General features: G+C 58.1%; 2 protein-coding genes across 2 annotated transcripts in view; both read right to left on the bottom strand.

The window, feature by feature from the left end:
* LSS (lanosterol synthase) overlaps window positions 1-3,841 on the bottom strand; it is a 30,525-nt gene extending 26,684 nt beyond the window's left edge. Inside the window, exons 1-3 of the mRNA XM_027857428.1 lie at window positions 3,828-3,841; window positions 3,491-3,647; window positions 3,266-3,404 (exon numbers count right to left, since the gene is read on the bottom strand). Of these exons, the coding sequence (XP_027713229.1) occupies window positions 3,266-3,404; window positions 3,491-3,647; window positions 3,828-3,841 (310 nt within the window). The remainder of the gene's footprint in view (window positions 1-3,265; window positions 3,405-3,490; window positions 3,648-3,827) is intronic.
* A 2,530-nt stretch (window positions 3,842-6,371) lies between these two features.
* The window catches only part of MCM3AP (minichromosome maintenance complex component 3 associated protein), a 36,710-nt gene continuing 28,699 nt past the window's right edge, over window positions 6,372-14,382 (bottom strand). The window contains exons 22-29 of the mRNA XM_027857416.1: window positions 13,206-13,455; window positions 11,574-11,671; window positions 10,651-11,041; window positions 9,659-9,916; window positions 9,252-9,384; window positions 8,193-8,399; window positions 7,155-7,305; window positions 6,372-6,670 (exon numbers count right to left, since the gene is read on the bottom strand). Coding sequence (XP_027713217.1) covers window positions 6,512-6,670; window positions 7,155-7,305; window positions 8,193-8,399; window positions 9,252-9,384; window positions 9,659-9,916; window positions 10,651-11,041; window positions 11,574-11,671; window positions 13,206-13,455 — 1,647 coding nt within the window. The 3' untranslated portion in view covers window positions 6,372-6,511. The remainder of the gene's footprint in view (window positions 6,671-7,154; window positions 7,306-8,192; window positions 8,400-9,251; window positions 9,385-9,658; window positions 9,917-10,650; window positions 11,042-11,573; window positions 11,672-13,205; window positions 13,456-14,382) is intronic.

Consider the following 14,382-nt stretch of genomic DNA (forward strand, 5'->3'; position numbering starts at 1 on the left):
AAAAGGCAATGTCAGATTTGTGACTTAAGTTAAAATATTCACAACTCTCATTGCAATTTTAGTCCATCCCTCGTAGCGATGCTTGGTTAACATTACCCATTTGTCTATATATTTACCCCTAAATCACTCCCATTTACTAACCCTATTGCCTCCTACAATCCACCTTTGCTCTAACCCTAAAAAGACATCCTCCCCCTCTCAATGGCCCTGGTCTATCCTGAGCCCATCCCCAATCCTCTGCCTCCAAGCTCCATCCCTCAAAATAGCTCTATTACTTAACTACGGTAACCTTATCCTTACACTAGACTTTAAACATACGTATGAATATATACCTATATATGTACATAGGCAGAAATATAAATAATATTCAAGGTGAAAAAAGTAAAATCTAGAATCAGGCACCCCTTAATTAATGATATTAAGCACCATCAGGAAGGAACACCAATACTATCTAAAAGATTAAGGAAAAAAGATTGTAATTGGACCAGCACTCGATTTGAAAGGTGGAAAAAAAAAACACTCCTAAAACTGAAGATCAATTTAGAACCCAGGTGAACGTTAAAGAAACAAAAACCAAAAGCAATCTTGGATGACTAGTTGTAATGCATTCTAAATAATCAAAAAATCATTCACTCTTCCCCCTTCATTCAGTCATTCTTTTTCTCAAATTCTTTTCTATTTCATTTTCTGGGCCTCTTTGTCGCCGTCCCATTGGGAAAGCAACAACCATGAAACCTGCTAAAAACAGGTAGTGTCCAGCCAAAATTCTGAGAGGAGGAAACTGAACAAAACCTTCCACCGTTGCTGGATTATTTCTCCCTGTGACTCATTCAGCTTTTCCGTTAAGAATTTGGATTCCACGCCATTTGGCAGACATCTATTCAGTACTGGTGGTAATTCATTACCCGTCGCACCTTCCATCAAAATGTAGTTTCCCTGTTTATCTTTTTAAATTAGGTCCATCTTTGCTGTCGTTCTGTCTCAGATCATGATTACTATTACTGATTTATTTTTTTACTTCATCTGAAGCAAATATACATTTTGTTCCTGCCCCTTTAAACTCTTTCCTCTATGCATCTCTACCTGCTTCAAATGTGTTTCTTATAAACAACATACTGTTGGATTCTGGCTTCTAATCCTCTCTGCTACGCTCTTCCATTTTATCAGTGACTTTGTCCCACTCACAGCTAATTGTTAATCCTCTATCCTATTCTTACATGTTTCCTTCTGTTTACTGTCTTTAAGAGTTTGTTTTGCTTCTGACTAAACCCTCCCTTCATTTTCCCTCCCTCTTATGCCCCCTCAGCCCCTTTTCTCTATCAAATAAAGTGTGTGTGTGTGTGTGTGTGTGTGTGTGTGTGTGTATGAGAGAGAGAGAGAGAGAGAGAGACAGGAGAAGAGGAAGGGATGGAGGGAGGGAAGGAGACACACACTACTCTTCCCTCCTTCAACCAGTTCAGATCAGAGTGAGATTCAAGCGTCACCCGCTTTCTCCCACCCCATCCCTCCGACTATGAGAGATAATTGCGTCTGCTCCTCCCCATCATTATACGTTCTGTTATATTCCTCTTCATTCCCCTTCCACTCCCCAAGCCCTCTCACTAGACTTCCTCTATGACCCAATGACAGAGTTCTGGGGAAGTCTACGTATCGTCTCGGTGTAGCCGGCTGGTGTGGGCGGAGAGCACTGCGCCTGCAGGCAGGAAGACTCATGTTCTGAAGGACCAGATCTTTGGCTTCCTGGACTATCCTCTGCCCAGCTCTTCACTCCTAGATATTAGTGGCTGGTAAATATTCTGGGGTCCTGATTATGCCTCCTCCGTACCTGGAATTCTTTCTTCCTGGCTGCCTGCAGTGTTTTCTTTCTTTCATCTGGGAGCTCAGGGTTTTGGCCGAGGGGTTCCTTAAAGTTTTCTTTTGAGGGTTTCTTGAGGGAGATAACCAACATATTCTTTCAATTCCTACTTTGTCCTCCTGTAACATATGATGTCTAGACTCCTTTCTCGGTCAAGGCTTTCAGACAGTCCAATGACTCTTAAATTCCCTCTCCTTTATCTGTTTTTAGGTCACTTGTTTTCTGCTTGGATGTACTTTACATCTTCTTTTATTTTTTCAGTCTTTTAACTTTGTTTTGATGTTTCTTGCTGTCTCGTGGAGTCACTAGCGTCTATTTGGCCAATACCAATTTTCATGGGCTGATTTCCTCGGGTAAGGTTTTGTACGTCTCGATCCTTCGTGTCTCGTCTCTGTTCCCTTTTTTCCCTTCTACTGCTCTCGTTTGGTTTTTCAAATCATTTTTTGACCTTTTTTTTTGTTTAAATGCTTGCTTTATGTCTCCCAAAAGTTCCGGGTGGATTTGTGCCCAAGCTATGTTTTTTCCCTGTTGACGTTCTGGACTCATTCTCTTCTAGGTTTACGGCTTGAGCTCCCGTTACCATACTAGCTTTCCTCAGGGGCACTGACTGTTTCTGTTTGCTCATCCTTCCAGCCTCCTCGACTCAACGTTGGAGGCGTGCTAAGCACACTTCTGAAAGGAACTGTCTGGGCTGGGAGCCTGAATGTCTAGCTTTCATCTGGTCTGAGACTGCTGCCCAGGTGGGCATTCTGCTGCAGGTGAGAATGGGGTCAGAGCCACAGAGCTGCTGGCAGCTGAGCTCTGCTCGCTCCAGAGCTTCACCACCCCTCAGCCCGGCCTGCATACGTGAGGACACGGCGTCCTGCCCCAAAGCACGGCTTCTACCCTCTTCTAATCCTGGGTGCTGGAAGGCTCCTCGGGACCAGATATTGGGTCCAGTCCCAATATCCGCAGAGCTGCAACCTGGCCTGGAAGAATGACTCACTCATTTTTCCTTGGATTCAGTCTTGTTGTGCCCAGCGGGCACATCAGACTAAGAGAAAGCCCACCTCCAAAGAGAAGGCATTTTGTGAGGTCTGGGGGAGGGTGGGAAGGATGGATTCATCGATCCATCGGTGACAGCCCACCACCCGCCCCGATCATTGCACCAGACCTCCTCGCTTTTTTTGTTCATGGGGTTATCGGAAACTCTCCAGAAGACGGAGGACTCCTGCCAGGTGCCCCCAGGATCCCAGGACCAGAGGGGCCGCCTCCCCCACCGTCCGGCACAGCCCGCGCCATCTCCACGAGGCAGGCATGCCCACGCGCTCGTCTCACCACGCTCACACTCAGTCGCACGCGCACACACCCGCCCTTTGGCCACACGCTCCCCTGTACACTCGCGCACACTCTCCCCCCTCCGGGCCCTACCTGGCAGCAGGAAGAGGGGGCCCCCGTAGTCCCCGGGCCAGTGGCCGTCCTCGGCCTGGAGCTTCGAGTAGAACCTCATGCCCTTCCAGGCCCCCTCCCGGGCCGAGCGGGCGGGGGGCAGCTCCTCGAAGTATTTCGCCTGCGGAGGGGGGGGGCGCTCAGCTCAGAGGGGGGGATCGAAGCCCCCCCGCCCCTCCCCCCGCCCTTCCCCCCGCCCGCACCCACCGTGTCCAGGCCCACCGCGTGGGCCTCCAGGGCCCTCTGCTCGTCCTCCCCCGGGCCGTACGTCCAGCGCTGCCGGCCCTCCTCGCTGGCCAGGCGCCAGCGGCTCAGCTCCGTGGCCGGGGGGGTCTTGTAGGGGCCGCCCCTCCTCCGCAGGCACCTGGGGGGGGGACCCGAGTGAGGGGGGGGCGGACACGCCTCCGGCCTCTGCCCCACCCCCCCAGGCTCGGCGCGACCCCGAGGGGGGGGCGATCCTCCCCAGCCTTCCCTGCATACAGCAGGCGCCTCATGAGTGCGGGCCGGGCGGCTGGTCGTGGGGCTCCCGGCGGGCGTTACTCACGTGCCGTCCGTCATGGCTCGGGACTCGGGGGCTCGGACCTAACGGGGCGCAGCAGCAGCGATAGCAGCCTCCGACGGCTCTAACCGCTCCGGTGTCCGGCGGGCCGCCGCGGGGCACGCTGGGAATTGTAGTCCCGCCGGGAGCTCTCGGCAACCTGGGCCCACATGAGGCGAGGAGCGCCGGGCCAAGGGGAGCGCGGCGGGGGCGGGGCCCGCCGCGGACCTCGCGCGCCAGTGGCTGCGGCTCGGACAGCTGAGAAGGGCGGGGCGTGCGGGGAGCCGCGCGATTGGAGGAGGACTGGGAAGGTGACCAGGGGGCGGGGCCAGCCTTGCAAGACCCGATGGGGCGTGGCCACTCGCTTCCCACGGCCCCCACCCCTGCGAGGGAGGAACCCTGCTTACATTCCACAAGTAGGGAAACAGAGGCTCGGGGAAGGCTGGTTCTGTCCCGCTGCCCAGCGAGTCAGCCCAAGGCACTGGGCACCTCCTCCCGGCAGGCCCGTGGCCTCCTCACCCCCACCCCCCACAAGAGGGCATCGGACCCGAGTGCAAATGAAGCCCCGGGCATTTGCTGCTCTGGCCCTCGGTTTCCTCCCCTGTATAATGGGCGCTTGGGTGGCTCAGTGGGTAGAGTGCTGGACCCGGAGTCAGCAAGACCCGAGTTCATTCCAGCTTCAGACGCTTCCTAGCTGTGTGACCCTGGGCAAGTCACTTCCCCCTGTTTGCCTCAGTTTTCTCATCTGTCAAAGGAGACTGCACTGGCGCCAAATGAAATGGCACCAAACGGGAAGAGTGGGGGATCTTTGGAAAGGGCCATTCCCCTTGCTCAGTCCTGGCCGCAGCCCCTCTGCCCACCAGCATCCTTCCCAGGTGCCTCCAGTCCAGATCTGCCCCATCCCGCCTCTCCTCTCCTCCCCAACAACCTCCCTTTATCCCTGGGAAGTTCAAACCCTCCCCTCTTATTTCCCTCCATCAGCCCCTGAATGCTGGACACCGGCCCTGACATTTTCCTCTGACCCCAAGGCTCCTGCCTCCACACCTCTGTTTCATCCTCCTCTTCCCAGAAGATCGTTCCCCATCCCTGGAAGCCCCGCACAACTGCCACCTCCCTGGCCAGTGAGGACCCTCCCCTTGGGGTCACACACAGCCCTCTGGGAGGAGGACCCGTTGTGGCCACACATCAGCTCTCCCCGCCCCCAGCGCCTAGGAGCACGGGCAGTTTGCTGTAGGGTAGCTTTTAAATGGGAAAAGAGGATGGCCAACCTCTGTGAAAATACTTACTGCCAGGGAGGGGCAAAGGGAGAGAATCTGGAACTCGACATTTTAAACTGAATGTCAAAACCTGTTTGTACATGGAATTGCGGAAAAAAGAAAACAACTTCAAAAACAGTATGACGCCAAGGCCGCCCTCTAGCTGCCCTTCCCGGGCTGGTCGCAGCAGGCCCTGGGCCTCTGAGCGCCAGCCTCTGGGCTGACCAGACCTGATCAGAACACAGGATCTCACATTCAGGCGGGTACAAGGAGGCCTGCGCCCCTGCCTGGAGGGGCCTAAAGCCCAGGGCAGGCACGGAGGGGCTCCACCCGGGACAGACCCAGAGACCTCTGGACACACCCTGGAACAGGGTGCTGCGCTTCCGGGCATTTGGGCCATTTCTGCCCACGTGCCCCCTCTCCTCTCCTGGTCCCAGCCAAGCCCTCCACTTAACGATCAAACCCAGCCTTTCCACCCCCACAACATGGCGAAAGGTGGACACCTCTGGGCAGCTGAATCATGAGCGTCCTTCCCGTTTTCAGACTACTTGCACGGGACTGCCTTCCCCTTTGGACTGGAAGCTCCTCCAGGGCAGGGGCTGTGTTGTCCCTGACACGTAGTAGGTACTTAGTACAAACTGGCTGATGACTTCCAAGTGCTTAAACACTCCCCGGGACCAGAAATAGGCCGATGGCCCGGTCAAGTCCCCCCTCGCCTGGCGGGGGTCCTGCCGGCCAGCTTCCAGACGGGTCAGACCAGGCCAGAAGGCAGCAGAACATCCCCAGCCTGCTCCTGGGAACTCCCCTTAGTCCAGCCAGCGACGGTGCTCGCATTGCCGGCACCCCAACCAATGGTGCTTCCTTCACTAAACCGCCCCAGATCTTCCAGCTGCCTCCAAGACCTGCCCAACCTGTACCTGAACTCACCCTTGAGTCATGAGTCATTTATCCCTAACATTCAGCCAACACTGAGCTTCACCGTCCCACGACGTGGGAGCAGCGCACACCCCACACTCGGCGGCGTCATCCCCAGGCTCAGGGGGGACCCATGGGGGAGGCTCCGTGTGCTCCGTTTCACCCTGGCCGGGTTATAAAATGCACGGGCAAGACCAGAAATCCGGAGATAAACATGAGAAAAGGAAAACAGTGGAGTCTCACACGGATAGAGGTCTGTGCAGGGCAGCTAAGAGAAGGGAGCACATGCGGAGTTTTGCCAAAGGCCTGGGATGCGCACAGAAGGAGGCTCCAGCCAGAGCCTGGCCGCTCGCTCCAACACCACTGGACAAGGGCATTGTACAGTCATGCTCTTTATTTCCATGATTTACAGCCACAGTCCCAGCCGCTGGTCGAGCATCCACAGAGAACATTATTATGTATATGTCGTCGAGCACGGCCCCTCATGGAAAGAGGCCCCCACCCCAACCCGAGGGCTTGTCAAATGTCCACCATGTCCAGCAGCGTGGAGAGATGACGCTCACAGATTAGCTCCTCCTCTCTGGTCCTTTGGATCAGGCTTTCCAAGCGCTTCAGTTTGTCAGTCAAAGACACATCTGTCTCCGGGGACAGCTGCCGCCGGTCAGTGATCTTCTCGTCCTTTGAAGATGAGAGAAGCTGGGGTCAGATTCTGGCTTTGTGGACGGGTCTCAGACCTTCCTTCCCACGGCCAACAAGAGTCCCAACAGGCGCAGGACGAAGACCCCCACATAGAGAGAGCCCGCATTCGCCTGGGCCGGGCCGAGGCCAGCACGCCAGGGGGCAGGCACAGCTGAGGACAGAAAGAACTGATCCCACCCTGCCAACGTTTGTTTTGTTTCTGTTCTCTTCTATGGTTTGGAGCCCGAGACCCTGCACAGGCATCCCGCCCAGGTCTTGAGGACACACACACGTACATGCACACACACGCACATAACATGCGTACATGTGCACATACACACAACACGTGTGCACGCTCATTAGTGCCAGTCACAAAAGCCAGAGGCTGTGCTCCTCTCCTCAGCAGAGACCCAGCTTCAGAGAACATTCCCTCCAGCTTTGCCCCACAGGCCAAGCGCTCTCTCTGAGCAGAGTTCCACGTTACCTGGGGGCTCCTGGTCACCGACGCTCGGAGCCCTGGCTGAAGAGTCTGAGGCATTGATACGAGAGCTTGAGGAAGGTAGAGGGGAAGGGGGTTTGAGTCTGGCCCCTGCTCGGGGTCTCCAGCCAGCCACCGACACAGCTGGTCCTCGAACCTAAGGGGACAAAGGACGTGACTTTTTAGAAATCTTTTCAGGGCTCACACACACACACAAGGGTTTGCCCTTCTTTCCACAGGGGGCAGCACTTTAGGAGGCGAGGCACAAAATGCCTTCCCAGCAGCCGGCCCCCGGCGCTGTCCCGGCCACCCCCACATCAGCTGGGGTCTTCTCATATGCACGTCCTCATCAAGACAAAAAGTCATTGGTAAAGGCAATGTGCTTTAAAAGGAACAGAGTGGGGCCTGAAATGTGATAGCATGGTCCCAGGTCAGCAGGCCAGCACACACAAGTGCACACACACACACGCCACATTCTTTCTCACTTTCTCTCTTCCCCCTTCCCCTTTCTCTCCCTCCCCCCCTTCTCCCTTTCTCTTTTCCTATCTCTGCCTCCTTTCTCTTTTTCTTCTCTCTCCCTTTCTCCCTTTCTCTCTTTCTCCCCAACTCTTTTTCCCCTTCCCCCTTTCTCCCCTTTCCTTCCCCCCACTCCAAAACCAACTATAGAAATGGTGCTGAGATCAGATATAGAACAAAACCCCCAAACTCCTTAAGGAAATTCCCCTAGCCTGTAGCTCCCCACAGCAGTGACCCTCTCCTGCTGCAGTCCCACCCACCGCCCAGGCTCGGCAGAAGAGAAGGCAGAGGGGGCCGCCTGCTGACCCTGTCACTGCCGCTGGGAGGAGCTGAGATACCGAGAGTCTGCCCTGGGATGCCACAGGCCCAGAGGGACAGCGGCTGTCTGCTGCAGCCTCTACTCGGGAGCCTGCCATACCGGGGGGCTTCCACGCAGCGGCCCAGGACAGGGACAGGGGAGAAGGGGAGCCCTGGCCCCAAAGCTGGAGAGTATCCGTGGGAGGGAGCCCCATCCGGACACCATCTCACCTCCTGCTCTCCTCCTTCTCCAGCTGAAGGCTGGCAGATAGGCGCCCCGGCAGCATCTCTGAGGCCGAGGCCGTGCGGGCGAGCTCCTCGGCGTCAGGCACGCGGCCGGCGCGGTCGCTCTCCGGGCCCCTGGTCCCGCCGCAGGGAACGTGGAGCCGTGAGGAGAAGCAGCCCTTGGCAGATGATGGCGAAGGCTTCGTGCCCAAACTGTCAGAAGAAAAAGGGAACAATTAGAGACACGAACAGGTTCGTCCGTGGGGTGTCCATCCACGGCTGCCGTCACCCCAACACCCCAAGATGACCCACGTGCTCTCCCGGGGCATGGCTCTCAGTGGGGTAGACACGCTTTTTCCAGAAACATGAAGAAATCATGTTCTGTCAGAAGGCTTTTCTTAGGGGGATCACTGCAGCCACCAGGGGCACCACTGGGCACGGAGAGCTGAGTCTGCAGTCAGAAGATCTGAGTTCAAATCCAGCCTCAGACCCTTCCTCATTGAGAAACTTGGAAGGAAACTGGACAGGTAAAAGGCAGTGGGAAAAGCGGGGAGGGGGTGTTTCAGGCCCGAAAGGGCAGCAGCCAGGACCAGGGCCCAGAAACGGAATCTGGAACATCCACCATCAGGAACACTGAAGACCAGCCTGACCAAAACAAGGACTGAGCGAAAGGCGATTATGCTGACTGAGCCTAGAGAGGCAGGATGGAAGGGCTCTCCAGGCCCCTCCACTGGAGGGATCAGGATGGGGTCAAAGGGCACCCGTGGAGCCAGGCAGAGAGGGGGCAGCAGCCTGATCAGACACGCTCTCGGGAAAGTCTCGGCCAGTGGCCTAAATGGGTACATTCAGGGAGAGGGAAGGGGAGGGTGGGCTGTTGGCAGAAAAAGGAGCTGCTTGGCAGGGAAAGACCTGCCTTGCCAGGTCCCCCTGAGAAGGGCTGAGTTTGGAAAGCTGGAGGCGCTTGGGGTAGGGCAGCAGGAAAGGTCTGGCGGGCCAAAGGCCTGGACACAAAGCCGGCGCGCCCCCCCCTCCACCAGCAGACAGAAGATAGCAGGGCAAACACACCGTCCTCGTCCGTGTCTCTGGGCCTCTCTCTGGGTCTGTAGCCTGGCGTGCTCCCAGGCCCGGGGGACATCATAGCCTTTTAAATGGCTTTTGAAAAAGTAGACGCAGATCTGGCCATCTTCACTCAGAGCCTCTGAGGAGACAAAGGGACGAATGAATGAATAAGTGGATGGCGCCTCCACAAATCGCGACCCCCTAGCGTGGGTGTCCAGCCCGAGAGCGTCCTGGCCATGGTCAACAGCCCTGAGAGGCCTGACCCTCCGCCCCAGGGGTCCGGCGGAAGAAGCGGGTTTAGGCTCCTAGGGTCCTTGTGATCGATGTGGGGGAACCATCTACCTGGTGACGCCTGCCTCCCTCCCCCACAGCCCAGAGGTGGCTCTCCATCCGCTGCACAGGCCGCTCACTACCTGACGTGACGGGCAGTCTAGGCGGCTTCCAATCCCGCAGCTTGTGGTTGACGCACAGAGCTATGAGGTCATCCCATGGAATCTCGTCCACGGAGGGCCCCATCTCTCCCAAGGGCCACACGGCCTTGTTCTTCCACTTGCCGTATGTTCGACTCAGAAGATTCTCCACCTGCGACTGAAGGATGGGCTGAGTCTGGCCACAGCTTGGAATCTGGGACACATACTGGAAAATCATGGTGCACACGAGCCGCCAGGGAGCTGAAAAGACGCGAGAGCGGAGGTCACAACTACACACACACACGGCAGGCATGAGGAGTCCCCGGTGTGCGGGCCAGGCCATCCCCGGCTCAGACACTGGGGCCCCCCTCCAGCTCGGAGAGACCTCAGGGGACGCCATGCCCATACTGGGCCCGGGGACAGAGGCGGGGGGACAGCTACCACTGTCCTCAGTGGGGGGCCTCATCAGCGGCCCGGGTCCAGGGGGTGGGATTCCGAGGGACCATCGAGGGAGAGGCCTCCAGCGGCCGACATGGCACCGAGCTCCGGGGCCCCTGGGCCGCCCAGGGCCTCACTGCACTAACGGTGCTCCTCTGCTGGAGAACGTCAGGGGCGGGGCCGTGATGGGTCTGAAAGACAGAGTCCAATGGACTCGCTGCACAGAGGAGGAAACTGAACCCCAGTGACCAGGCCAAGGTCACGCCGCTGAGAGATGCTCCACCGCCCTGAGAGTACAACTGCGAAGCACTCGGACGGGGCTTCTGCCCCATCAGATGAAGGAGAGGGAAAATGCCCTGCGTGGCCACGGCAGCCCCTGGCTACACAGAGCTCCGTGGGTCTGACGGAGGACACTGGAGCCAGAATGACCTGGGTTCAAGTCTCCCCGCTGAACCCTCCCGGCCCCGTGGCCGGTCACGTCAACCCCCAAGGGCCCCTGGCCACAAGCTGCGGCGGGCAGAGGGAGCTCCACCCTGGAAGTCCGCCGGTGCACCTACCTCCCTGCGGGGGCAGGTCCATGTGGGGCAGCTGGAAGGAGAGCACGACCTTCTTCAGCCAGGCCAAGTGGCTGGGCTCATTCCACTGAAGGTGAGGAAGTGCCTTGTTGCCCCCCGGCTCCGCAAACTCGGTGATGGGCCAGGACAGGTGGCAGAGCCGCTCCGAGGAGGCCACCTCGGCGAGGAAGTACAACACGCTGTTGAAGAGCTCGATGATGGCACTGGGCTCCTGAGAGGGCAGGCCGGCCACGCGCCGCTCCTTGCGGTCATAGAAGAAGCGGTCGCTGAACTCGCGGCTGACGCCGTCCTCGATGTACTGTGGCAGAGTCTGACAGCAGAGCTCCAGGGAGCTGGGGCAGTGAGACACCAGCCACTTCACGGCCTGGGACACCTGGGGGCAGACACGGGTGGCGGGTGAGGGGACTCGGCCAGGACAAGTTGGGAGCGAGCGTCTGTCCGCGTCTGCCAAGGGGAGCGCTTTTGGCACCGTTACCCCACGGCCCCCAGCCCTCATCCCCCGCATGCCTACGGCCACCGCATCTCCGCTGGGAGAGTGACAGCGTCCAGCCAAAGCTGGCGAGACTCGTGTTTCGGCCACCTTGCTGGGGGACCACCAGAACCTCGCCCCTAAGCAGGGCCAGTGTCCCTGGCAGGCACCCCAAGACCACTCTCCTGGTCTCCAAGTCTGCTTCAGGAGAAGTCTGGGGCCGAGCCCCGAGCCCCAAGCACCTCCGCCTGAGGGCAGGGAGCTTCTGCCGGGGCTCTCGTGATGGCTACGGGCTATTCTGGAAGAACGACTCATCTGCAGGGATTCCCGCAGACGACAACACGGTGCTGGAATTCAGGAAGCTGAACCAGCTTCACGGTCGTTCGCCCCCCAAACACGGTTTACCATCTGCCAGCACTCAAAGGCGCCGTCTCACCCTGCTGGTGCCTTGCAGGTCATTGACGGCGGCTGGGATCTCCACAATGATGTAATCCGAAATAAGCTGGGATGAAACCAAGTCCTGGAGCATCAGACCTTGGAGAGGAGCAGACAGACTGCTCACTGCTTTATTCTGCCAACATGTCAGCTCGAGCCGATCCAGCCCCTCCCTCTGCTGGCCTCGCTCCTCATGCCCCTGGCTCAAGGAGACCCCTGGGTCTGACACAGGCAGCCGGGATGAGAGAAGGCGGCGTCAGACCCGACAGCACCTCGCCCGACGCCCACAAGGCTCGGAGAGGGAAAGGGAAGCGTCCGAGGCAGAAACCCTTCACAAGGATCCCTTTAGGCTGCCCGCTGACTTAGAAAACCCCTCTTAACAGCATCTATGTTCTGTGACGCTTTCACTGACTTTGACAAACATTTCCCAATGGCATTTGGATGTGCTCAGGGCTGCCCTGGGCCTGAGCGTCTGATGCCTCTGGCAACAGCGGAGAAGAAGAGGCTCAAGTCCAGCTCAGATGGGACCCACTTCACGGGGCCGTTGTAAGGGGCCCAGGAGGTCACACGTAAAGAACTGTTGGTTGTTTTTGTTTGTTGTTTTTTTGGCTAGGCAATGGGGTTAAGTGACTTGCCCAAGGTCACACAGCTAGTAAGTGTCAAGTATCTGAGGCCAGACTTCAACTCAGGTCCTCCTGACTCCAAGGCTGGAGCTCTATCCACTGCGCCACCCAGCTGCCCCTCTGAGAAACAGGAAGCTCCCCCTCCCCAGGCAGCTCTCCAGGCGAGACCGGAGGACCATAGCCATGTCACAGGCCGATTCTTTCTGGGAAAGGGTCGCACTAGATGGCCACAGAGGTCTCTTTCTAGTGTAAATCCCATGCATTCTGCAAAGGAATCCAAGGATTCTAGAGGTGAAGGGGAAGAGAGAGAGCAGACCCGTGGTGGACAGGCTACTTGTGTGAAGCCCAGGGGCGTGTCTGGCCTTTAGACCAGAGAGATCCTACTGCCAGGCATTTGTCTGAGGATGTCCAAGCACCCCCTCCACACACTACAGCCGGTGCCGACTGGCTCCGTATCATCTCCAAAATGTGTCTGGCATTTAAGGCCTTCAGAGCTGGGTCCCCCCGCCTTTCCAGTCTTGATCCTTTACACGCCCCTCCAAGTCCCACATGCTGTGCAACCCAGGGACAGGGCTCTCCCTTCAGCCCCACCTCCCAAGCCTCCTGAACACCAGGGCCGGCCCTCTGCCTATCCTCTCCCACGATCCTGTCTGCAGCGTGTCTGCACGTGGCTGTTTGCACGCTATCTCCCCCATTAGACTGGGAGCCCCTTGAGGGCAGAGGCTGTCCTTTGCCTCGCTTCGTACCCCCAGCCTGGCACACAGGAGGCACTCAGGAAAGGCATCCTGTAGCCCTGACCCTTCAGAGCAGGACGTAACTGGGAGCAAGGAGACGTTCAGCGACCGGGGAAAGGCTGAAGGCAGCCCAAGGAAGAATGGCTATGGACAGTCCAGAGAGGCCGGGGGAGACTCATGTGAACTATGGACGATCCCGCCCCCTGGGCAGGGAGAACAAGGCCTTCGGGCTGGGAACCGTCCCAAGGGTCAGTGCCCCCTACCCAGGGGCCTCACCTTCCTCCACTTCGCTCACAACCTCCTGGCCGGGCACGAGAACCACCAAGGGCACCAGGGGGTGGAAGGGCTTCACCTGCAGCAGCTGTTTGAGCTGCAGCAGGGCCGCGAGCCAGTAGGCATCCTCCTCGGCCGGCGCGGCGCTGCTCCCCGGGGCGGGCAGCAGAAAAAGGAGGCCGCTGGTGCCCAGAAGGTCCTTCTGCGTCTCGGCGGCGTCGAGGGCTGAATCGCTCAGCAGGCCGTGGGCCACCTATGAGGACACAGCAGCAGCAGAAGCAGGTCAGGGAGAGCGCGGCAGCGGCCAGGAAGCCACGCCCGCATAGCATGAGAAGCAGGAGCCCAGCCTCTGACTTCCCTAATCACGCCTTTCAATGAAAACGGTCATCGCAAGCATTCACACTGCATCAGAGTGGCCCATCTCCAAGTGTTCCCAACTCCAGATGAGGAAACCGAGGCTAAGAGAGAGAGGTGAAGTGATCTGCCCAGGGTCCCACACGTACGCAAGGCGTCTCAGGCCGGCTCAGAAGCCTCCAACCTCGCACTCTGTCCACCCCACAAAGGCATGGGGCCGGCCCAGCTCGTCCCGAGCCAGCCTTTCTGGTCACCACAACTCACACCACCCCTCCCTTGGCCACCGTGGGCTGCCGTTTCACGAGCAGCCAAGGCAAACCCACGAGCACGGTCCCCGGCTGGTCATCCTGGCCACAAAGCCGAAGGTGCAGCCCACACAGACGCCAAGGTGGGCTTCCCCACAGGAGTCAGGCCTGGCTCCTCCTGCCTGCTCCCTCACTCTCACCCTTTCGAGGGGCACTCAAGCTGGGGCTCTGGGTGGCTCACTTCACCTGGAGGCTCCACACTGCCCAGCACTCCCACGAATCCTTACGGAAACCGCGCCATATGCACAGACAGCTGGCCTTGGGGCAGGAGGACCCAGATTCTGGTCCTGCCTTGGACACAATGCCACCCCCTGGTGCCTGAGGCAGTAACAAGCTCCCCAGGCTGGCAGAGAGTTTCCATACTGGAAGACACCCGCCGTGCCCGCCCTGACCTCCAACAACACCACGAGTGAGCCCGGGGAGCCACAACGTCCAGACGCCCAGCCCGCCTGCGTCCACGCTGCTCTACCTGGGCCCCACCCGTGCCCCATGCACAGCAGGCAGCAGCCTCGTTGCCAAGA

This window comes from Vombatus ursinus, unplaced genomic scaffold (assembly GCF_900497805.2).
Source record: "Vombatus ursinus unplaced genomic scaffold, bare-nosed wombat genome assembly UNPS02012147.1, whole genome shotgun sequence".
Taxonomy (NCBI): Eukaryota; Metazoa; Chordata; class Mammalia; order Diprotodontia; family Vombatidae; genus Vombatus; species Vombatus ursinus.